This window comes from Thunnus albacares, chromosome 22, assembly GCF_914725855.1.
Source record: "Thunnus albacares chromosome 22, fThuAlb1.1, whole genome shotgun sequence".
In the NCBI taxonomy this organism is placed as follows: domain Eukaryota; kingdom Metazoa; phylum Chordata; class Actinopteri; order Scombriformes; family Scombridae; genus Thunnus; species Thunnus albacares.
The window spans coordinates 6588017-6611483 of NC_058127.1; the positions used below are offsets into that span (position 1 = coordinate 6588017).

A 23467-nucleotide genomic window follows, 5' to 3' on the forward strand; every position below is an offset into this window, starting at 1 on the left:
AATTTGCTTTAATTATTGAGATTGCAAAACTGCATTTTCCTCGAGGGACTGAATACTGTGTCAGCTTTTATTGTAAAGCTGCCCACAGAATATACAGTGAACATACTGTATACTGTACAGTACATACTGTATGAATGTTTTTAGTATAATGTATATAAATAATATGATATTTTGACAGTAGTAAAGACCACTAGAAATTGAAAAAATGGCTTCATGATTTTTTTTATTAAAAAATGTTTTTTATCTTTAAAACAATAAAGCTCTTCTGTCCCCTTTTCTCTGCTGATTAAACACTGATTCCTGAACATTTTGGTGCCATAACAGTGTATTTGCTGACATGCTGCTGTGTATGCAACACAAACTATATGCAAACATATTTTTCATCTATATTCCTGTTTTCAAAATCTCCAAAAATGCTTTATATTTACTCAATAAGCATCTTAAACACCTTCAACACTCCAACATGAGTTTTCCTTAAACCCACGCTGTTACATGAAAAAAGAGGCATGGTGTAAACTGATCAAAGCCACTTAAACAACCGTTGGTGCAGAACTTAACATTTTATTGTTTTTTTAGGGAATTAACAGGCAAGTTTCTTAATTAACAGCATAAACCTTAAATGACAGCATGAACTCACATATCAGGTGTAAAACGCCAAATGGTAAGGAGCTAAAAGCATTCTTTTTATGACACATTCAGTCTCCTCTTATTAAAGACAAGCAATAAAGCAATAGAAAAGAAATAAAGATGTTATATATGAGCCTTCAAGTTATATACAAAACTGATGATACAAATACAGATGAGTATGCAAACATACACACATCCTCCAATGTTTGTGCTTTTGACACGTTCTTCTTTGTTAGCCCAGGAATCATTAGAGACTTCTGACACAGACAGATGGGAGATGAACGTGACAGCCCACATCATCCCAGCATCTTTTAGCTGTAGAGTCCAAAAAAACACAAGAGCCAATCAGCGCTACACAAACAAACAAAACCTAAAACTTTCTGTATGGACAAAGTATAGGTTCACAGTTTTTCAAATCTTTCCTAAAACAACAGTCAGGTGCCCAAATGAACACTGAAACATGTTTCTTTTGCCGTAATCATTAGAAGATCCTTTCATGATGTTCTTACAAGTTATTTGAAGCTAATATGAGGCTTCAGCCGTCCAAATTAGTTAAATCAAGTCAATATCCATCAAAGTTACAGTTTCTTTTTGTTACTACACTTCTACTGCAGCTGAACAGGAAAATACTGTCCTTTGAGAGGGAAAAGAGGGTTTTTTTTTTTACTGAAAAGACTAACTGTGGAAGATATCCACTTGATATGACTAACTCAGAAGCGGAAGCCTCATATTATCTTCAGATAAACTCTTAAATACATTTTTTCTCAAAACAACGACGGATTTTGGCCCCCATCACTTAAGTGGTCTTCTAATGGTCAGTATGAACAGGAGGAATGATTATGGCAAGAAAAACTAAGACAGATTTGAAAATTTTTGAACATATCCCTTAAACTGTCACAATAGACAGACAGATAATTAATACAATATTTGTTCTTTTTTAACAATATCACCACAGAAACTGTAAGGATTAATCACATTAATCATTGTCAAAATTATATATATAAACATTAGTACTGTAAACTCAATTGCACAATACAATAATACACAAATATAAAATATTTAGAAATGTAAAATCTAGAAATGGACTTATAGCCTTTCTTACTCTGCTATAGCGCTTTTGAACCGAGCAATAAAAATGAGCTGAAAAAATTAATTCTGACTAATTTCATAAACTTCAAGAATGTTTGATTCAGAAATTATTTAAAAAATGCCTTTTGTCATTTGCCCTTTATCTTTTCCCCTCATATATTGTTCTCTCAAGCAAAATAATTGTTTTATGATTTACCTCCAACCTGCATTTGTAAACAGTCCTGGTTACCGTTGTCATTAGGTTCTCCTGGACACCAGTGCGTAAAGTCGAAAGGTGTACCATCCTGCCAAACACCCTCCTAGAGAAAGAAAGAACATAACAGAGTAAATTCATCAGAAAAATATATTATTCTATAGGGACTATCAGACCATGATAATTATAAATGATATACCGCGTTGCTATCAGAGCCTCCAAGCCAAGTTGGTGGATACCAGTGAGTGTGAAGAAATATAATCTTGTCAATCAGTTGGAACTCCTCAATGCTGTGTGCTGATGCCAGGTTTGCACCCAAGGACCGACAGTTTCTCTACAGTGGAGATAGACAGAGAGAGTAAGAAATTAAAAACTATCTATTAAAAACTTTAGCTTCTTTACTTTTTTGTTTTTGTGACAAAAGTATTAAAACTTTGAATACAAATCACATTTATGATTGGTGTCTATTCTGTGTTTATAAACAAGATTCATAACTTTTCATCTCCAAAGTGAACTACAGCATTTTTTTTTTTTACAAATTTTTATTTTATACAAATAAAGCATAACAAAACATATTTTACAATTTACAATTAATAAAAAACATATATTTAAATAAACTTGACACTATAGAATCAATACTTATCAGACCCAAAGGGCATGAGTCACAACTTCATTTCTATATGTTGCTTTATCAGTGTTTTGCAACCAAGAACACGTGTATGTAAAACATGATCATATCAAGTGCATGAGGGCAGAGATATCTATTATCGAGATTGAGAGGCCTCATTTCTTTAAGAATTATGTTTGGACACAATCAAAATCCTTCTTTTTTTGAGGTTTGAGGACTTACAAGAATGAATTGTGCAAAATGTTAAGTGAGTCCGGTTCATGTCCACTAAATTATGGAAATTTACAGGATAACCAGAATTACAGTTTGCAGGATTGACAACAAAACAGTCTAAATCGTGAATGTTGTACAACTACTATAAGCCATCTCAAGCATTAACAGTCGTAATGTGAACATTGTTATCAGAGATGAGGAAGTTATTTGAAAAAAAATAAAAATAGAGCGGGTGAGAGAAGGATATTAACAACTACATACAGAGTTCATTAGTGAGACACACACACATACATAAACAGTGTCTGTATTTTGGAAGGTGTCTAATATGAAGGTCCTGCAGTAGTCAATCAGGCCCAGGAAAGACATCATTTGTTGCTTGGAAATAGGTTTCGGCAAATAGCTTCAACCCCATCAGAACTGAGGGTGAGATTTTGGGGCATGACAATATGGCCCAGATATTTAACACACTGGGACACTAACTGCAGTTTGTCTTTGGACATTTTATGACTGTCTTCAGCAAGGAACAAAGGAGGGAGAGCATGTCAGTATGGCGTGCTAAGCAGCAGGTCTTCAACTCATTGTATCATGGGGGTTGCCATGAAAGCAGATTTTGTGCAACAGCAGGAGCGAAAATTGTTGGACTGGAGAAAAAATCCTTGTGCGAGCCAGTATGGGTGTAATGTTTATCTTCAAAATTAAAAGCAAACCAAAGGAAGCAGAGTCAGGATGAACTTGGCGTCTGGTGGGACCTGTGACTATAGGAGCAGGATGAAAAACTGGCATTGTTAATGGCTGAGGTGTAACAGACACCAGTAGCCATTTGGTTGTTTGACAGGTTGTACAGTACAGGTATGTTTCGAGGTGAATCAGGGCATTCAACAATAATTCCTTGTTTCAAGAGCAATGCCCTTGACTGCTTCAGTACCGAGAAGATATTTGCTGAGACTTGAACACTACTTAAAGGAAGTAGAAAGTTTGTTTACTCACACAGTAACGGACCTTGGACATGACTTTACTACTACACTACAACACTCTCTGTTTTCAACACCTCTGTTGACATGTGACTTAGCTTATCAGATTGCTCTGGATCTGTTCTCCAATTTGTTTGTTTTTTTATCTCTGTTAGAATTAGCAGGTGATTATAAATGAGGATCATAAAAATAACATTCCTGGAAAATTTCCTGCAACGTGACTTCGACACGAGACACAGGTGTTTGTTCCCGTTTTACAACCGACAATCAATGTTGATTTCTTTATGACCACGATTTTTCGCTAACCGGACCTTAACCTTATTGGTAGCAAATCAGAGCACAGTCATGTGAATCATTTTTTTAAGTCATTGAGTCATTTGTAGCAGTTTTGGAAGGAATTGACAAACAACGTGATCCTGCCAGCAGAGGTACCGGATCAGAAAATGCTCCAAATGGTCATGACCGATTTTGTAGTTTGGTTTTGGAGGAATTGTTCATGACTTCATATCTTTTCCAACCTTGTCAAATGTCAAATAAATTTACATATATAAAAATGAGATTTATTCAAAGTAACAAAAATGAAAAAAAAAGTCTGTTGCTGATCCTAAATAACTTGTGGCCTCATGGTAGAGAGCAAGGACTAGAAAATGTTTGTGACAGTCCTGTAATTTAAGGACTGGTTCACAGTTTTTCAAGTCTGTCTCTGTCAGGAGCCCAAATTAACATTGACATAGTTTTTTCTTGCTGTAATCATGCATCCTGTTCATACTGACCATTAGAAGATCCCTTCATAATGCACTTACAATGTAAGTGATGGGGGACAAAATCCACAGTCCTCCTCCTGTGCAAAAATGTGTCCACTGCAGCTCAACAGGGAAACACAAAGAGGGAATTTGATGCTAAAAAGACTGTAAATGTGGCAGATATCCACTTGATATGACTAACTCAGACTGCTGAAGCCTCATATAAGCTTTTAAATGCATTTTTGCACAAAATTTTTCACACTGTGTGGACACACTGTGAATTTTGCCCCCCATCACTTACATTGAAAGCACATTTGAAGGGGATCTTTTAACAGCCAGTAAGAACAGGAGGAATGATTACAATGAGGAAAACCTCTTTCACTGTTCATATGAACACATGACTGTTGTTTTAAGACTTTGTGATCCTATCCTTTAAAGGTGAAATGATACCTTACATATTAATTTTCATTAATAAGAAGTTTGTCCAGCCTTTAGTTATGCTGCTATAGGCCTAGACTGCTGGGGGACTTCCCAGGATGCACTGAGCTCCTCTCTCCTCCTCCTCCTCTCCATCTGTTCACATCCATGTACCATTAATGCATGTTACTAACTTGACTTCTTCCCTGGAGTCTTTGTGCTTTCTCATCTCACAGGAAAACCGGACATCGAGGGCTGCAGTGATGGTGACGTGGTCCTATGGGTGTCCTGTCTCGATACCTTCTTCTACTGTTGTTATTATTATTACTAGAGAGATATCTCTATTATTATTATCATTGTTATTGTTATTAGTGTTGTCATCATGCTTCTCTGTGTCCCCTCTTCCCCTCCCTCTTTCTGTCTCCACCCAACTGGTCAAGGTAGATGGCCGCTCACCTAGAGCTCGTTTCTGTACAAGGTTTCCTGTTAAAAGGGAGTTTTTCTTTGCTGCTGTCGCCAAGTGATTGCCCATGGGGGAATTGTTGGGTCTCTGTAAATTAAAGAGTACAGTCTTGACCTGCTCTATGTGAAAAGTGCCCTGAAATAACTTTGTTATGAATCTCCTTGTAAAGGTTAGGGAAATATCATGAACCCCAGTCTCCAGTGTTAAATTCCTGCAAGTTGTACACCCTTTGTCCACCCCGACCACCACTCTACAACATGGATGTGATAAATAAACAAAGTGCTTCCTTTACTTGGAAAAACATTGCCTGTGACCATAATCCAGGTAATAATTATGTGTCCCATCACAACAAAGTTTGGGAAAAGAAATCAGCATTATATAAACATAGTTTTTAGGAGGCAGTATTCCCACAGAAGAGAGTCCTTATAAAATACAAATTGCAGTGCTGTTTGAAATTAAAGCTGGTAATGTTTTAAAGTAATGTAACAGTTACTGTCCAATTGATGTATTGTCAGAAGTATTTTATTATTAAAATGAAGCAATTTTATTGGTTGTATGTAGATGGAGAGACAAATTAATGTAAAGATAAGGGGCACCATCATGAAACCTTAAAACTATAAATGTTAACATAGGACGTGCAATTTACAGAGTACATATGTATGCTCCATACTCTACTGTTCAGTATAAAAAACCTTTAAGGAAGATTTAGCAATAAATAAAACCCTCTTCTTCACTCTGAAATGTATGTGGCAAAGATACAATAACTCTGATGCAATCATTTATCAACTTCTCCTTTCTTGAATACACACATTTATACCTCTGAGAAATGTACTGGGGCAATGTTATATCAGGGTTATTGCTTAATTGATTTTAATGAGAACATCTACAAGTTATGCTGAAGAAACACATCAGGGTCTCACATAAAAATAATCTATTTTTATAGCTTCCATTATTAGTCCCTAAATTATTGATAAAGGTGTCCCACAAGGAGCAATATTAGGACCATTGCTATTTACTCTCTATATAAATAATATTTATTTTCCAACTCAGCACTATAATGTCCATTTTTATGTGAATGATACCATCCTGTCTCAGACCAGAAACATAAGAGGAAGATCACTGCATTTGCATGTCTGCAAGTTCTTAAAGATGATTTGTTTTTCATTTGAACAGCAGAAATTTTGTCTACAGTTTCAAACTCTTACAAACACAAAGGTCTGCAATAGGTTTGGATGATGTTGCTTTAACTGTATGTCTGTTTTGTGCTAGTGATATGCATTTTGACATTTGAAAAGTGTGTAACATCACTGTCATTACTTGTAATTTCCACATGGCACTCGAAATAATTAGTGTATTCAGTATTATTAATGTCACAGACCAGCTTGTTTCAATGCTTGAGTGTTTTATTTTTGCATGAGACAAGAAAGACCAGTTCACTCTAGAGCTGCAACAATAAGTTGAAGAATCAATAAGTCAATTAGTCACAGACTATTTTGATGATCAATTAATTATTTCGAAAAATGCTCAAATTCTCTGGTTCCAGCTTCTTAAAAGTGAATATTTTCTGATTTTTTTATTCTTCTATGCTAGTAAAAAATAGTAAAATATCTTTGGGTTGTTTACTGTTGGTCAAGACAAAACAAGATATTTGAGGATGCATCCTGGGTGCTGGAAACATTTTTTCTGATTTTTCTGGCATTTAATAGACCAAATGACTAATTGATTAATCGAGAAAACAATTGACAATAATCATTAGTTGCAGCTCTTGTACACTCTCAAGAATAAGGTGCTAAAGGCATTCTTTCAAAACACATTCAATCTGCTCTTATTAAAGGCATAAGGCCTTAGGAACAGTCCAGCTTCTGATTACGTAACTTGTCGTTTCATTCCTTTAGTAGCGTTACAGCGATAGAAATGAAATAATAATGTGAAGTAATATGAGTTATAGAGCCTTCAGGTCATATTAGACTGATCAACACAAAGACAGATGCTTTTAAAAATATGCACATAAACACGCCTCCATCAGTGTTTGTGCTACTCCACATCATGAGCATGAGACAAGAAAGACCAGTTCACTCTAGAGCTGCAACAATAAGTCGAAGAATCAGTAAGTCAATTAGTCACAGACTATTTTGATGATCAATTAATTATTTCGAGTCATTTTTTAAGAAAAATGCTCAAATTCTCTGGTTCCAGATTCTTAAATGTGAGTATTTTCTGATTTTTAGTCTTCTATGATAGTAAAATGACTAATTGATTAGTCGAGAAAACAGTTGACAATAATCATTAGTTGCAGCTCTTGTTCACTTTCAAGAATAAGTTGCTAAAAGCATTCTTTCAAAACACATTCAATCTGCTCTTATTAAAGGCATAAGGCCTTAGGAACAGTCCAGCTTCTGATTACGTAACTTATCACTTCATTCCTTTAGTAGCGTTACAGCGATAGAAATGAAATAATAATATGAAACAATATGAGTTATAGAGCCTTCAGGTTATATCAGACTGATCGACACAAAAACAGGTGCTTTTGAAAATATGCACATTAACACACCTCCACCAGTTTTTGTGCTACTCCACGCCTGTATGTCAGGAATCAGTTGCGCCTCTTGACACAGACAGATGGTTTTCGTTTGTAGCAGTGATCATCATCCCAGCACCTTCGGACTGTAAGTACCAAAAAAACCCCACAAGTGTCAATAAATGCTACACAAACCAAAACCAGAAACTGTGGATACCACTTTATCTTGGAGCAAAGTTGAGATTTTTCACTGTTTATCCTTATCATTAACATCACTCATATACTGTACTCATTTACCTGTATGATTCATTTGCAGACAGTGCTGACTGCCACGGCTGTTATTGGGCTCTCCACGACACCAGTTCCAATACTTGAATGGCCTACCATTACTCCACAGCCAAGCTTTCTCCTAAAAGACAGAATTTAAGATTACATTAATTTAAAAAAAAAAAGTTTCAGGAAGTAACTGTTGGAAAGACAAATAGAATACCTCTTCTCCATCATGGCCTCCGAGCCATATCTCTTTATAGCTGTGACAGCGTTGAACGATCAGCCTCTGAATGCTACGGTACTCCCGATAGCTATGTACTGATGCAAGGTTTCCACCCATGGCCTGGCAGTTTTTCTAGAGTGGAGATAAAAAGGAAGAGAGAGAGAGAGAGAGAGAGAGAGACAGGAGTTGCTATGAAACAAATACAGGAATACAACATAGACAGATGTTTGACTAACAAAATAGTATCTGATTTTCCTCACTCGGCTGCTTGTTTGTCCCATTTTCCAGTTGAATAAAAACTTTCTAGAGCTGCAACGATAAGTCGATTAATCAATTAGTTGATTGACAGAAAATTAATGGCCGACTATTTTGATGATCAATTAATTGTTTCGAGTCATTTTTGAAAAATGCTCAAATTCTCTGGTTCCAGATTCTTAAATGTGAATATTTTCTGTTTTTTAGTCTTCTATGATAGTAAAATTACTAATTTTAAGACCTAATTACAAGACCAAAGTGATATCAACCCTCCATCAGTCTCCCAGTGAACAATATGATCCCCCAAAACTTACTTGAGTAACTTACTCGAGTAAACTGTTATTCAGTTTGGTTTGCTATGCTAGGAGTGTGATAAAAAGGCATTGTTTCATTATGAAACAATTACGTCAAGAGGAAATTAGTAAAAATGTCAGAGAGTTAAAATCCTGGCATCACCAATAGTGATGTCAGCCAGAGGCCAGAGGAACAACAACAAAAGAGCTGGAATATTTTGTCACATTATGTGGGAGCTTCCAGTGGTCCCTGTCTGTATGTGAGCTGTGTAGTTTTGGTCAATTTATCACTCAGTAAATGTGGTTTGACAGACAGTGGTCCGTCTATTTCTGCATTTCCCTGCTTTCTGTCTGCATTGGGGTTCAATCTACCCATCCTATCAGAGTGTTGAATACTTTTTAAACTTTTTTTTAAAAAGTTGTTTGAGATTGTTATGGTTAGTGTGTAGTATCTTTGAATCATCAGGTAGTAGGCATTTGGAATCAAAGTTAACCTTATTACCTCAGCTTGAGCCCAACGCAATGGTCTTGCAATGTAGCGGAAACAGCGGCCATAGATCTTTTTCCAACCATAGGAACACCCATATGCCCTTTTGACCAGGTCTGTCTCTGCTGAGGACGATTAGAGAATAGTGTGTATGTGTTGAATTTTCATATCATGATATAAAATCAAATTTGATAGCATAGTAGAAAATGTTATGACATAAAATAACATAACACAACACAGTATAACATAACATTACATTACAGAAGTGACATAGTGGCCTTTATAAAAAACAAACTTGTAATTTAACACAACATTTAAGAAAAGAAGAAAGGTAAAAAAAAGAAAAAAAAGGTGTAGCATCATAACAAAGTGCAATATATTTTAAATATAAAGGCTACTTACCTGTTTGGTCATTTTGGATTTTGGCTTTTGCAGCAGCTAGAAAGTTTGACATAAAGTTATTGACTGGATCATTGCTTTTTACAGACAATATATACAGTTTCTCTCTGTCTTTAATTATATGTAACACTTTCTATAAAGAAAACCCACCATCAGCTGTAGTCAGAGCCATAATGGTGCAAATAAGTGCAGCCACAGTCAGCATCTTCATGGTGAAGATGATGTTGAAGATGATAATAGCCTTCAGTAAAGAGAAACAAATATGATATTAATACTTCTCTATGGAGCAGATGACTGGTATTGACTGTCAGTTCAAAAAATAAGAGTTCATATCACACCTGCTGCTGAATTATCTGCTCTTCTCAGCCTGTAGCTTCAGCTCAGCCTATCTGTGTGAAGGTGTTTCACAAGACAAAGACCAGCTCTTATATATAGTTACCTATCTTGACATCTCTCACAAAAAGGGAACTGAGGACACAAACAAACATATTGAGACATCATTACCAGAAAGTTGAAGTAAAGATTAGCTTTCATATAGCATAAAGATTTGTTCACATCAGGAATATTTGTAAACTAGTAGAACAAGTCTGTAATATACGGAGCCCTTAAGGGGACAGGAGCAAAAGAATTTCCACATCACATCTGTAAGTTGCACACTGGACCACGATTAGCTTCCAAACTAGTTGTGATGTCACAAATCATGCTCGTACCTACATGTCTAAAGTGAGATTTAAGCTGAGCACAGATTAACTTTCCACTTTCAGCAGATGAATGTGAAAATTGCACAGTGAAGCTCAAACATCCAACAGAAGGAACAATACGCAAAACAAATTTTTGAGCGGAGGGGCACTTTAATTGCATGACTTCATATTAGTGTAAAAGTGAAGTTGTGTTTTATGGGCAGAAGTTGCATAAACATAAAGTTAAACATGGATTTACTCTGTTTTTACTGATTGTTGCCTGTCATGTTGTCTGCATATGTTTGGTGATTGCAGTGTTTGGGTGATATTCTAGTGTCAGCCACTTAGCGGCGCTGTTCAGACAGGGGGTGGGTTTTGAGGAGTTGAGAATGGGTAGAGAGAGAAGAGAGAGAGAGAGAGGAGAGTTGACCAGTAAAAATGAAAAACAGGAAAGTGATCACATGACATGACATGACATGACATGACATGACATGTAAACCCAGAACCTATTGGACTGATTTATTCACTCACACACACCCACGTCGCTTACATTAGCAACAGTTGTTATGTGAACATGGACTGTCCACTTTTATACTTTTGTCAGGCACCAGCATGTGATAAAATGTAATGTATTTTAGTAGCTAGACAGTTTGACAAAACCATACATTCTCAATAAATATAAAACACTGAATCAAATCACTTTTACTATTACGGCTCACATGATAACTCTTTATAATAAAAAAATCTATAATAATAAACTCACCAACAGCTCTGGTCAAAGCCATCATGGCACAAAGAAGTAGAGACACAGTCAGCATCTTCATGGTAAAGATGATGAAATGACAGATAACCTTCAATAAAGAGACAGATATTTAGTAACATTTCTTTATTTTGAAATCTACCACAAATTAGGAACTGAAAACAAAACACAACACAAAAACTCTTTATTATCAGTTGTGACCTTTTGCCCTTTTGGCATTATTTATATTATATTTGACACACAGACAAAATAAAGGAGTACTGTCTTAAAACAACAGTCAGGTGTCTATATGAACATTGAAAGTCATTCATTTTTTTGTTTGTTTGTTGTTATTCAGTGCAAGATAAGTGATAAATGTAAAAACACATATGACACTAGACAGTACAAATGGGAGAAGCAACAGAACCAGACAATAACCCAAAATAAAACAACAACATGAACAAAATAACCAAAAATCTAAAAAAAAATTTGACTTAATAGTAGATGCATGTGTGGTGTGTATGGGTGTGTGTTTGTGTGTAAGGATATAGAGGGGGGAGAGAGCAGAAAGGACAAAAGAGATGAGAGGAAAATAAAGAAAGCTACAGTGCTGTTGGGGGGCATCTCTGGTTGGGTCCCAGGGTCCTATCCAAACATTTCTTTTTATAGTTCATTTTCTTGTCAGCTATTTCAATGTTCATTGAAACAATGTTCTGACTACTGTTTCAAGATAGAGTTGAAAAATTGTAAACCTGTCCTTTAAAATATTAAAGGTAGACAATATGAGAAAAATATTAATATTAACTTGCTATCAAGCTACAAGAGAAAATATCTTGCAAAATGAGGAAATACAGTTAAATGATAATATGTTGAACGTTGACCCAAGATCGACCCAAGATGAGCTGATTTAGATTCTTATCCATTATGCAACATCATCAGAGAGGCGTCTGATGCAGAACATTGCAAAGTAAAATGTTTTTTCAGTCAGACAGTTTCTTCTTTTTTCTTCCTCAAACTTTCAAGAAGTCGTTTTTTCTAGGACATGATGGCCCACCGAAAAAACAATTTCGGCCTTGTGACTGGTTTACAGTTTTAAAAAAGGACCAATTTTGGTAATGATAATCAGCTTGCAGGCCTTTGAGGATGATTAAGCATTAAATGAAATCCTCTTTTTTACAGTAAAGATGACTCAGGCAAAATTGATGCAGCAGATGTAAAACGATAATCTGAACTCAACTTCTCTCTTGAATTCACAAGCTGCTATTTCTAAGTAATCAACAGAGGCAACCGTGTGAAATTCTCTTTCATGTTGTCTTGCAACATTCTGTATAAATAAAGGTTATTAATGTTATTATTATCATTATGAATCAAGCATCAGGCTTATTGGTTAAATGGTTCTCATGAGTATACAGTATCTACAAGATATATTGAAGAAACACAATGAATCATTTTTTTTTATAGCTACCACTATTGATTTGATACAGATTGTATAAAAGCATCCAAATTATCAAATGAATACATGCACCTACATGCTGGAGTATTGTACACAATCTAGAACATGTACTGGGTTTGGAGATGTTTAGTAAGCTTGTCAGGTGCAGTTGTTTGGTGTGAAAAACAAGACCTGCAGAGATGATTCAGCATTAAGAGGAAATGACAGTGATAGGTACTTCATGCCTCTGTGTCAGCCAGGAATCATTTAAGTGTTTTTGGCACAAACAGATGGAAGTTTACTGTTACACTGCACATCATCCCAGCACTTGTTAGCTGCAAGTACCAAAAACACAAAGGTCAGTCAGCAATAAACAAACCAAAACATGAAACTGTCTAATGACACCAGTTTATCCTACTTGTTATGCTATTGCTCATGCTAAACCCTTGGTTGCCATCATCACATTGCTATAATAATTGTGATATACATTCACAACATCATAAATAACAAAATTACTAAATATATAAACCATATAAAATAACATAACTATATATATATATATAGTATATGATATACATTATATAACATATATTATTATAATATATATTATATTAACAGTAATGCAATTATAAAATTACATTAGTGTAAATTCTTTATCAAATAATGTGATACTGTGTATTGCTAACTGTTAACTGATTTGATAAATCCAAAAATACTTGATTTAGAGCGACGGTTTTTGTCAAACAGTATTTTTTTTCAAGAGTTAAGAATTTGTCAAAAATTGATGGATATACTTTCTACCTTTTTTCTCCTACCGTTTATCATTCATACCGCTCATCCATCAAGCACTTACAATTATAATTACAATTACATTTTACCTCCATAATTCATTTGCAAACAGTGCTAGTTCTTTCCTGAAGAGAAATAGAGAAGAATTGTAAAACCTTTGTAAAAAGAAAACAAACAAACAAACAAACAAAAACAAAAACTCTTACATTACACTTCAAACAAAGGACTTTGTCCTCTGCACTAAGCTCTACAAATATAATCAGCCACACAGAAGATTCCCTTCAGAGCACAGGTTTCATATAGGCTAATCCTTCATCCAGAAAAACTCACCAGAAATTAAGGACATTTTACTAAAAAGTGTAACCCTTTGTGAGGAAGTCTGACCAGAGTGGCTAGGTAGGTGATAGGAGGCAGATGTGATTTATTCAGACTAGTTTGACTATGGTTTAATCCCGGTCTCAACCTTGAAACTGCGAACCATTTTCACTGTAATTCCTTCATATTGATTGTACTTGGACTGATACTATTCACCTTATATATGCTTCCTTTAGGTAATATTATTCGGAAACACACCTAAATTTTCATTGTTATGCAGATGATACCCAATTATATTTATCAATGAAGCCAGATGAATTCAATCAGTTAACTAAACTCCAAGCATGCCTTTAGGACATAAAGACATGGATGACCTGTAATTTTCTGCTACTAAACTCTAAACTCGTCTTAAACACCTTAGAAACACATTATCTAATGATACAGCTACTCTGGATGGCATTACCCAGGCCTCCAGCACCACCGTAAGGAATCTGGGAGTTATCTTTGATTGGGATATGTCCTTTAACTCTCACATAAAACAAATTTCAAGGACCGCCTTCTTTCACCTACATAACATTGCAAAAATCAGGCACATCCTGTCTCAAAAAGATGCAGAAAAACTAGTCCACACATTTATTACTTCTAGGCTGGATTATTGCAATTCCTTATTATCAGGCTGCCCTAATAAGTCTCTAAAGACTCTCCAGCTGGTCCAGAATGCAGCTGCATGTGTACTGACAAAAACTAGAAAAAGAGATTATATTTCTCCCATTTTAGCTTTGCTGCACTGGCTTCCTGTAAAATCCTGAATAGAATTTAAAATCCTCTCGTACAAAGACCTTAATTGTCAGGCACCATCATATCTTTAAGAGCTCATAATATCCTATTATCCCACTAGAACACTGTGCTCCCAGAATGCAGGCTTACTTGTGGTTCCACAGTCTCCAAAAGTAGAGCGGGAGGCAGAGCCTTCAACTATCAGGCTCCTCTCCTGTGGAACCATCTTTCAGATTTGGTTTAAGAGTAAGCTTAATAGCCTACAGCTTAAAACTTTCTGTTTTGATAAAGCTTATAGTTAGGGTCGGCCAGACTCGCCTTGGACCAGCCCTTAGTTGTGCTGCCATAGGCCTAGACTGCCAGGGGACTTCCCATGATTCACTGAGCTCCTCTCTCCTCCTCCTCCTCTCCATCCGTACACATCCATGTACCATTAATGCATGTTACTAACTTGACTTCTTCCCTGGAGTCTTTGTGCTTTCTGCCTCGACACCATCTCCTACTGTTGCTATTAATTATTACTAGACATATCTCTATTATTATTATGATTGTTATTATTATTAGTGTTGTTATTATGCTTCTCTGTGTCTCAGTCTCCTCCTCTCCCCCACCTTCTTTCTCTCTCAACCCAACCGGTCAAGGCAGATGGCTGCTCACCTAGAGCTTGTTTCTGTACAAGGTTTCTTCCTGTTAAAAGGGAGTTTTTCCTTGCTGCTGTTGCCAAGTGCTGCTCATGGGGGAATGTTGGGTCTCTGTAAATTAAAGAGTATGATCTTGACCTGCTCTATGTGAAAAGTGCCCTGAGATAACTTTGTTATGATTTGACGCTGTATAATCAAATAAATTTAATTTAATTTAATGAATTCAATGCTTCAAAGAGCTTTGTTTCCCCCATCACTAACATGGACATCTTCTCTTTTCTTTTTGCTCTCTCCTAAAACCAACAACTCTCCCCTTAAACAGGCCCTCATATCTGTCTAGGCAGAATCATATTTCTCATAGGGGCATTTCATTCTTCCCCACCTATAGCAGGTAAACAACAGTGTTACTTGTATCAGTACACATTGCCCATATAATCAACACTTTCCACATTACCTACCATCAGCCAAAATAAGTACAAATCACCTAAATATTTTAACCAAACATTTAACTGTGTGTAGGTTTATGAACTCCCCAAAACAATTGAATAGCTTTGTACTATACGGTGTTACAGTTCACATGTTCACAGAACCCCCAAATGCCAGATGCATAGGACACACACAAGACTTATACAAATGTGTATAAGTACAAAATCCCAGATCTTTACATAGTTTGAGTTTACTAAGCACTGATCACAGTGCCATACCTGCAGAATTAACTAAAACACTAAAACCCTCCTTAAAAGTGAGATGTTAAATATTTATACTGGTCAGCATTTGACAGCACTGTTGAACCAAGTTTAAAAGTAACTGCACCTCTTGCTACCAGTAATTTCAGACCAAATGTAGAAGTGGTTTTTGTGTCTGATTGCATTTGTGTCTCCATGCTACATTACTTTAGAAGTGTACGCATTGTACACATGCAAACAAACTCAGCCCTGGCCACAAACAACCACAGTCACAGTCAGCATATTCATGGTGGAGATGATAAGATGCTGAAGATGATAATTGCCTCTGAGACAGACAAGTGACTAATACTTGAAGATATGGCACAGTAGTAAAAAAGCAGAAGAAAAGTGAGAAGAGTCAGCAAAATCTACTGCAGAATTATCATCTTTCTCAGTGTGAGGTGTGAGAGTGTGACTTTGGCGTTCCTTTGAGAAGCTGCTGAATAAGAGAAAGACCAACTTTCACATACAGTGTGTTATCTTTTTTATACACTGCAAAAAAAGGCTACAAAGAAAAAAAGACACAGAACTAAATGTGGCGAAATTTCACCATGATTTCATGCAATAAAAAGCTAATATGAGGCTTCAGCTGTTCAAATTAGTCAAATCAAGTTAATATTTTTCAAGGTTACTATCTTTTTAGTGCCAAAGTCTCTCTTTTTGTTTACAATCCTACCACTGCAGCTAAACAGGAAACCACTCTCCGTCGAGACACAACACCGGAATTTTTAACTAAAAAGACTGTAACTGTGGAGTATATTCACTTTATTTGAGTAACTCAGACAGCTGAAGCCTCATATTATCTTCAGATAAACTTCAATAAATTTTTGCCCAAAACGAGGACTGCGGAATTTGGCGCCCTTCATTTACATTGTAAGCAGATTTGGAGGGAATCTTCTACTGGCCGGTATGAGAGAGGAGGAAGAGGAATGACTACAGTGAGCAAAACCTATTTCAATGTTCATTTGAGCACCTGACTGTTGTTTTAAGACAGACTTGAAAAATTGTGAACCTCTCTTCTTAGGTTAGGGAAATATCATGAACTCCGGTCTCCAGTGTTAAATTCCTAAATAAACAAAGTGCTTCCTTTACTTGAAAAAACATTGCCTGTGACCATAATCCAGGTAATAATTATGTTTCTCATCACAACATAATTTGGGAAAAGAAATCAGCATTATATAAACATAATTATTAGGAGGCAGTATTCCCACAGAAGAGAGTCATTACAAAATACACCCTGATTGCACTGCTGTTTGAAAATAAAGCTGGTAATGTTTTAAAGTAATGTAACAGTTAATGTCCAACTGACATTAACTAACATTTAGTCATCCGTTTTTGCTGTTAACAATAATGCCAGTGGGGGGGGGGGTTGTTTTTTTTAAATTTATCGTCAGAATTTTTTTATTATTAAAATGAAGCAATTTGATTGGTCATATATGTAGCTGGAGAGACAAATTAATGTAAAGATAAGGGGCGCCATCATGAAACCTTAAAACTATAAATGTCTCCCTTTTTGATTTTTTCTCAAAGGAAAACATGGGACATGCGATTTACAGAGCACATATCTATGCTGTAGCAGAAAAGAGACAAACTCCATACATGCCGTTCAGTATAAAAAGCCTTTAAGGAAGATTTAGCAATAACTAAAATCCTCTTCTTCACTCTGAAATGTATGTGGCAAAGATACAATAACTCTGATGCAATAATTTATCAACATCTCTTTTCTTGAATACACACATTTATACTTCTGAGAAATGTACTTGGGCAATGTTATATCAGGATTATTACTTAAGTGATTTTAATGAGAACATCCACAAGTTATGTTAAAGAAACACATCAGGGTCTCACATAAAAACAATCTCTTTACAGCTACCATTGTTAGCCCCCAAATTATTGATATGTGTCCAACAAGGAGCAATATTAGGCCTCTTGCTATTTACTCTCTATATAAATAATATTTATTTTCCAATTCAGTACTATAATTTTTATGTGGATGATACCATCCTGTCTCAGACCAGGCCTTCTCCAGGTTACAGTCTGCTTTTGATGACTTCCAGGCCTCTATGTTCAATTTACAGCTTGTTGTATACTCATAAAAGACTAAATGTGTGCATTTTACAAGAGCACAAAATGTTATCCATGCTCTAGATGGAGATCTCATTGACACAGTACAGTATTATAATATTTAGGAATCTGGTCAAATTCTGAAAAGTTGTTTCATGCATTCATTTCCAGTCATCTAGATTATTGTCTGACAAACTTGAAAAATTGTGAACCTCTCTTCTTAGTTTAGGGGAACTTCATGAACTCCAGTCTCCAGTATTAAATTCCTAAATAAACAAAGTGCTTCCTTTATTTGAAAAAACATTGCCTGTGACCATAATCCATTGTTATATATATATATATATATATATATATTACTGAAATTTCTCAACAACTATTGGATGGATTGCCATAAAATTTGGAGCACATGTTCATGTCTCCCTCAGGATGAACTGTAATCACTTTGGTGATCCCTTAACTTTTCATCTAGTATTGAATATGAGCAAATACCTGCTAACCAATAAGATCACTGCATTTGCATGTCTGCAAGTTCTTAAAGATGATTTGTTTTTCATTTGAACAGCAGAAATTTTGTCTACAGTTTCAAACTCTTACAAACACAAAGGTCTGCAATAGGTTTGGATAATGTTGCTTTAATTGTATGTCTGTTTTGTGATAGTGACAAGCATTTTGACCTGAAAAGTGTGTAACATCACTGTCATTACTTGTAAGATAGAAATTTCCACATGGCACTCGAAATAATTAGTGTATTCAGTATTATTAATGTCACAGACCAGCTTGTTTCAATGCTTGAGCGTTTTATTTTTGCATGAGACAAGAAAGACCAGTTCACTCTAGAGCTGCAACAATAAGTCGAAGAATCAATAAGTCAATTAGTCACAGACTATTTTGATGATCAATTAATTATTTCGAGTCATTTTTTAAGAAAAATGCTCAAATTCTCTGGTTCCAGCTTCTTAAAAGTGAATATTTTCTGATTTTTTTATTCTTCTATGCTAGTAAAAAATAGTAAAATATCTTTGGGTACTGTTGGTCAGGACAAAACAAGATATTTGAGGATGCATCCTGGGTGCTGGAAACATTTTTCATAATTTTCTGGCATTTAATAGACCAAATGACTAATTGATTAATCGAGAAAACAATTGACAATAATCATTAGTTGCAGCTCTTGTACACTCTCAAGAATAAGGTGCTAAAGGCATTCTTTCAAAACACATTCAATCTGCTCTTATTAAAGGCATAAGGCCTTAGGAACAGTCCAGCTTCTGATTACATAACTTGTCGTTTCATTCCTTAAGTAGCGTTACAGCGATAGAAATGAAATAATAATGTGAAGTAATATGAGTTATAGAGCCTTCAGGTCATATTAGACTGATCAACACAAAGACAGATGCTTTTAAAAATATGCACATAAACACGCCTCCATCAGTGTTTGTGCTACTCCACATCTCTTTGTCAGGAATCACCAGCGGTTCTTGACACAGACAGATGGTTTTCGTTTGTAGCAGAAATCGTCATTCCAGCACCTTCGAGCTGTAACTAGCCAAAAAAAACCCCCACAAGTGTCAGTAACCACTACACAAACCAAAACCTGAAACTGTGGATATCAATTTATCTTGGGGCAAAGTTGAGCTTTTTCACTGTTTACCCTTATCATTAACATCACTCATATACTGCATTCATTTACCTGGAGAATTCATTGTTAAACAGTTCTGCCTGCCCTTGAAGTTATTGGGTTGTCCATAACACCAGTTCCGATAGTTGAATTGCCTCCCATTACTCCACAGCCAAACATTCTCCTAGAAGACAGAATTTAAGATTACATTCATTTAAAAAAAAAAAGCTTAATAAAGTAAATGTCGGACCTTGTGCAATAATGAATAAAATACCTGTTGTGCATCAGAGCCTCCAATCCATGCCGGTCTGTACACGTGACTGGCACCAATTATCATCATCTGAATCTTATGGTACTCCCCATAGGTATGTACCGATGCAAGGTTTCCACCCATGGCCTGGCAGGCTTTCTACAATGGAGATAGAAGAGAGAGAGAGGCAGGAGTTGCTATGAACCAAATATAGGAATACAACATAGACAGATGTTTTAAAAAAGTCCTAACTGATATCCATTTGGCTGCTGTTTGTATATAGTGATCCCAATAGCTACAGCAACCTTCAATTCACTGGAATCCCCTGGGCAAGTTTACTTTAATTACCCATTACATATTACAAGACCAAAGTGATATCAACCCTCCATCAATCTCCCAGTGAACAATATGATCCCCCAAAATTTATTTGAGTAACTTACTTGAGTAATTTACTGGAGTAAACTGTTATTCAGTTTGGTTTGGTATGCTAGCAGTGATAAAAAGGCATTGTTTCATTATCAAATTGCATCAAGAGGAACCAGAAACTAGTAAAAATAGCAGAGAGAGTTCAAATCCTGGCAACGCCAATAATGATATTAGTCAGCCAGAGGCCAGAGGAACGATGATAAAGGAGCTCAAGATGAAACTTTTTGTAGGCCTTCCTGTGGTACCTGTCTGTGTTGTTTGATAGTCGGGATGTGAGCTGTGTAGTTATTATCAATTTGTCAGTTTTCTGAGGTTTGACTGACAGTTGACTGTCCATTTCTGCATCTGCCTGCATTTGTCTGCACTTGGGTTTGATCTACCAGTCCTATCAGAATGCTGAATACTTTTATAAACTTTTTTTTAAGACGTTGTTTGAGATTGTTATGGTTAGTGTGTAGTATCTTTGAATCATCATGTACAGTAGTAGGCATATGGAATCAAAGTTAACCTTATTACCTCAGCGTCAACCCAACGCAATTGTGTTGGAACGTAGCGGAAGCAGCGGCCATTGATCTTTTTCCAACCATAGGAACACCAAAAAATCCTTTTGACCAGGTCTGCCTCTGCTGAGGATGATTAGAGAATAGTGTGTGTGTGTTGAATTTTCATATCATGATATAAAATCAAATTTGATGGCATAATAGAAAATGCTATAACAAAAAATAACGTAACACAACACAGTATAATATGACATTACATAACAAAAGTGACATAGTGGCCTTTATAAGAGACAAACTGGTAATTCAACACATTTAAGAAAAGAAGAAAGGTAAAAAATAGATGTATCATCATAACAAAGTGCAATATATTTTAAATACAAAGGCTACTTACCCGTTTGGTCATTTTGGATTTTGGCTTCTGGAGGAGCTAGAAAGTTTGACATAACAGTTATTGACTGGATTGTTACTGTTTACAGACAATATATACAGTTTCTCTATGTCTTTAATTATATGTAACACTTTCTATAAAGAAAACTCACCATCAGCTGTAGTCAGAGCCATAATGGTACAAATGAGTGCAGCCACAGTCAGCATCTTCATGGTGAAGATGATGTTGAAGATGATAAGAGCCTTCAGTTAAGAGAAACAAACATGTTATTAATACTTCTGTATGGAGCAGATGACAGGTAGTGACTGTTCAAAAATTAAGAGTTCATAGCACACCTGCTGCTGAATTATCTGCTCTTCTCAGCCTGTAGCTTCAGCTCAGCCTATCTGTGTGAAGGTGTTTCACAAGACAAAGACCACCTCTTATATATAGTTACCTATCTTGACATCTCTCACAAAAAGGGAACTGAGGACACAAACAAACATATTGAGACATCATTACCAGGAAGTTGAAGTAAAGATTAGCTTTCAAGTAGCATAAAGATTTGTTCACATCAGGAATATTTGTAAACTAGTAGAACAAGTCTGTAATATACGGAGCCCTTAAGGGGACACGGGCAAAAAAATATACATATTGAGGCCACGTTTTACTACATCATGCACATGAGATATAATTTGTTCCCACATTTTGATGAATTTGTGTGCATGATATTAGTGTATATACAGAGAGCCAGCACAACAGACCAGCCTTTCTCCCCGGAGCATGAAGTGCAATCCACCTGCTCCACTTTATTAAGTTTCAATATTTTTTTCAGGCAAGAAAGTAACCATGAAAATTCCCAGTATGTGGTCAATTTATCCATATAACGCCTGTATGTAAATCTGCTTTGACGTTTTCGGAGATGTGAGGAGCAGCTAGCCTGAGACCAGCTGGTCATCTCGCAGCAGCAACCTGACTCCTTTGTCGTCATCCCGGGAAGTACATGACCTGATGAACTGATCTGTGTAGCTCTGTGCTCTGCCACGTTAGTTTGTCTGAATGTAAAGTGAAGCTTCATGTTTTTACTGGACAGAACAACAGCGATGCCTCTGGGGTTCTACACACTGGTGTCGGATTGGATTTGGGCTCTAACATATATAGATGTATTTGAGAAGTTTCTGTTTTGAGTAAAGAGCTAGAAAAAGAAGTGAAATCCTACAACTACTGTTTACATAGCTTCCAGAGCTGCCAAAAGTCTGTCAAGGGACATCTTCTGGAAGCTGGCCATCAGCTTGTCTGAGGGGCTGCATAAACCTATTTAATATAATCATCATGATTTATTTATTTTTATCAAATTTATCAAATTGCAACTCTTTGTTTTCTAAAACAAATATGGTGGCCGGCTAACTGGACAGGAAACAGAGTCACAACTTGATAAACTATCAAGGCTCAGTAAAGAAACACTTGGTCCCATGAGCACAACTCAGACAGGTGAGGTACCATGTCAAGCATTAATTATGGTAGAGGAAACAGGCAAGAAGTCGAAACTCAGCAGACTGGGAAAAGTCCCAAAGAGCAGGCAAAGGGTCAAAGAAAAACAGACTAAAGTAGTTGCTGGACTGCTCCGGTAGGAAGCACAAGATACAATCTGGTGTGGAGTGACAGTGGACCGGTATATATACTACTGGGGTAATGGGGAAATAGGGAACAGGTGTGTAGGGTGGGGACGGAAAGACTAACTAAAGAACAGTACTTAAACAACCTGTGTTTTTCAAAGAATGTAGCAAATTTAACAGGGTTCTATATAAACTAACAATCTACAATCTTTTGAAGAGATCAGATCAATGTTTTAACTGAGAAGGATTGTAAAAGCAGTAATAAATTACATGCAGCTAAACTGAAACAATATGATTAATTTTTATCCAAGAACATTTAACAGGATTCAAATCACCAGTGTGTATTCAAATCATGAATCCATTCATCACCAGATCAAATGTCTGCTGTGTGAGTTTGTCTGTGTGCTTGTTTGCGTTATTTTAATCACATATGTGATAACACTGCCATCTCTAGAGTCAGTGACTAAAATGGAAATTAAAAAATTGGGATACTTTTATGATGATAGGGCAGGTTCAACTCGGTCCAGGACATCAGAGGAAGTTCTTTTAATAATGTCACAGTGCATCTCTAACAGCTAATCGCCCTGGGGTCCAATACTTGGATGGAAGTACAACATATGTAGTCATATTAGGACTTAACATCAATGACAATAAATTTCAAGAGTCTCTTTGCTGCAGTACATTTTATACTTCTATCATTTTCTGTGTCGTATTGCTGTAATCTGAATACATTTGCTCATCT

At 36.0% G+C, this 23467-nt stretch overlaps 2 protein-coding genes and 1 long non-coding RNA gene across 5 annotated transcripts; all 3 read right to left on the reverse strand.

The window, feature by feature from the left end:
* Positions 1 to 540: 540 nt before the first annotated feature.
* On the reverse strand, positions 541 to 2239 carry LOC122974056. Its single transcript, XR_006400228.1, has 3 exons — positions 2109 to 2239; positions 1913 to 2015; positions 541 to 942 (listed from the first exon to the last, which is right to left on the reverse strand). It is a non-coding gene; the product is annotated as an uncharacterized LOC122974056 (long non-coding RNA).
* Positions 2240 to 7394: 5155 nt separating this feature from the next.
* Positions 7395 to 10231, reverse strand: LOC122973388 (ladderlectin-like). Of its 2 annotated transcripts, none has more exons than XM_044340855.1 (7): positions 10128 to 10231; positions 9940 to 10030; positions 9793 to 9828; positions 9406 to 9512; positions 8353 to 8487; positions 8160 to 8271; positions 7395 to 8008 (listed from the first exon to the last, which is right to left on the reverse strand). In XM_044340855.1, the coding sequence occupies exons 2-7, from the start codon at positions 9998 to 10000 to the stop codon at positions 7938 to 7940; spliced, it is 522 nt and encodes a 173-aa protein (XP_044196790.1). In that variant the 5' UTR covers positions 10001 to 10030; positions 10128 to 10231; the 3' UTR covers positions 7395 to 7937. The 2 variants fall into 2 exon arrangements, with proteins under 2 accessions (XP_044196790.1, XP_044196789.1); XM_044340854.1 differs by having other exon boundaries at positions 9406 to 9515.
* Positions 10232 to 18731: 8500 nt separating this feature from the next.
* Positions 18732 to 21567, reverse strand: LOC122973387 (ladderlectin-like). Of its 2 annotated transcripts, none has more exons than XM_044340853.1 (7): positions 21466 to 21567; positions 21282 to 21372; positions 21134 to 21169; positions 20759 to 20865; positions 19841 to 19975; positions 19639 to 19750; positions 18732 to 19490 (listed from the first exon to the last, which is right to left on the reverse strand). In XM_044340853.1, the coding sequence occupies exons 2-7, from the start codon at positions 21340 to 21342 to the stop codon at positions 19414 to 19416; spliced, it is 528 nt and encodes a 175-aa protein (XP_044196788.1). In that variant the 5' UTR covers positions 21343 to 21372; positions 21466 to 21567; the 3' UTR covers positions 18732 to 19413. The 2 variants fall into 2 exon arrangements, with proteins under 2 accessions (XP_044196788.1, XP_044196787.1); XM_044340852.1 differs by having other exon boundaries at positions 20759 to 20868.
* Between the last annotated feature and the right edge of the window lie 1900 nt (positions 21568 to 23467).

Bases quoted from the DNA above. Each gene is read 5' to 3' on its own strand.
- LOC122973388 (XM_044340854.1), bottom strand. From the start codon at position 10,000: ATGAAGATGCTGACTGTGGCTGCACTTATTTGCACCATTATGGCTCTG. The intron at 8,272-8,352 runs GTATTCTATTTG...TCTGTCTTTTAG, and splicing joins GAGGCCATGATGGAGAAGAG to GAGAAAGCTTGGCTGTGGAG. The intron at 8,009-8,159 runs GTAAATGAGTAC...TGGTACTTACAG, and splicing joins TCTGCAAATGAATCATACAG to TCCGAAGGTGCTGGGATGAT.
- LOC122973387 (XM_044340852.1), bottom strand. From the start codon at position 21,342: ATGAAGATGCTGACTGTGGCTGCACTCATTTGTACCATTATGGCTCTG. The intron at 19,976-20,758 runs GTAATAAGGTTA...TCTCCATTGTAG, and splicing joins TGCGTTGGGTTGACGCTGAG to AAAGCCTGCCAGGCCATGGG. The intron at 19,491-19,638 runs GTAAATGAATGC...TTTTTTGGCTAG, and splicing joins TTTAACAATGAATTCTCCAG to TTACAGCTCGAAGGTGCTGG.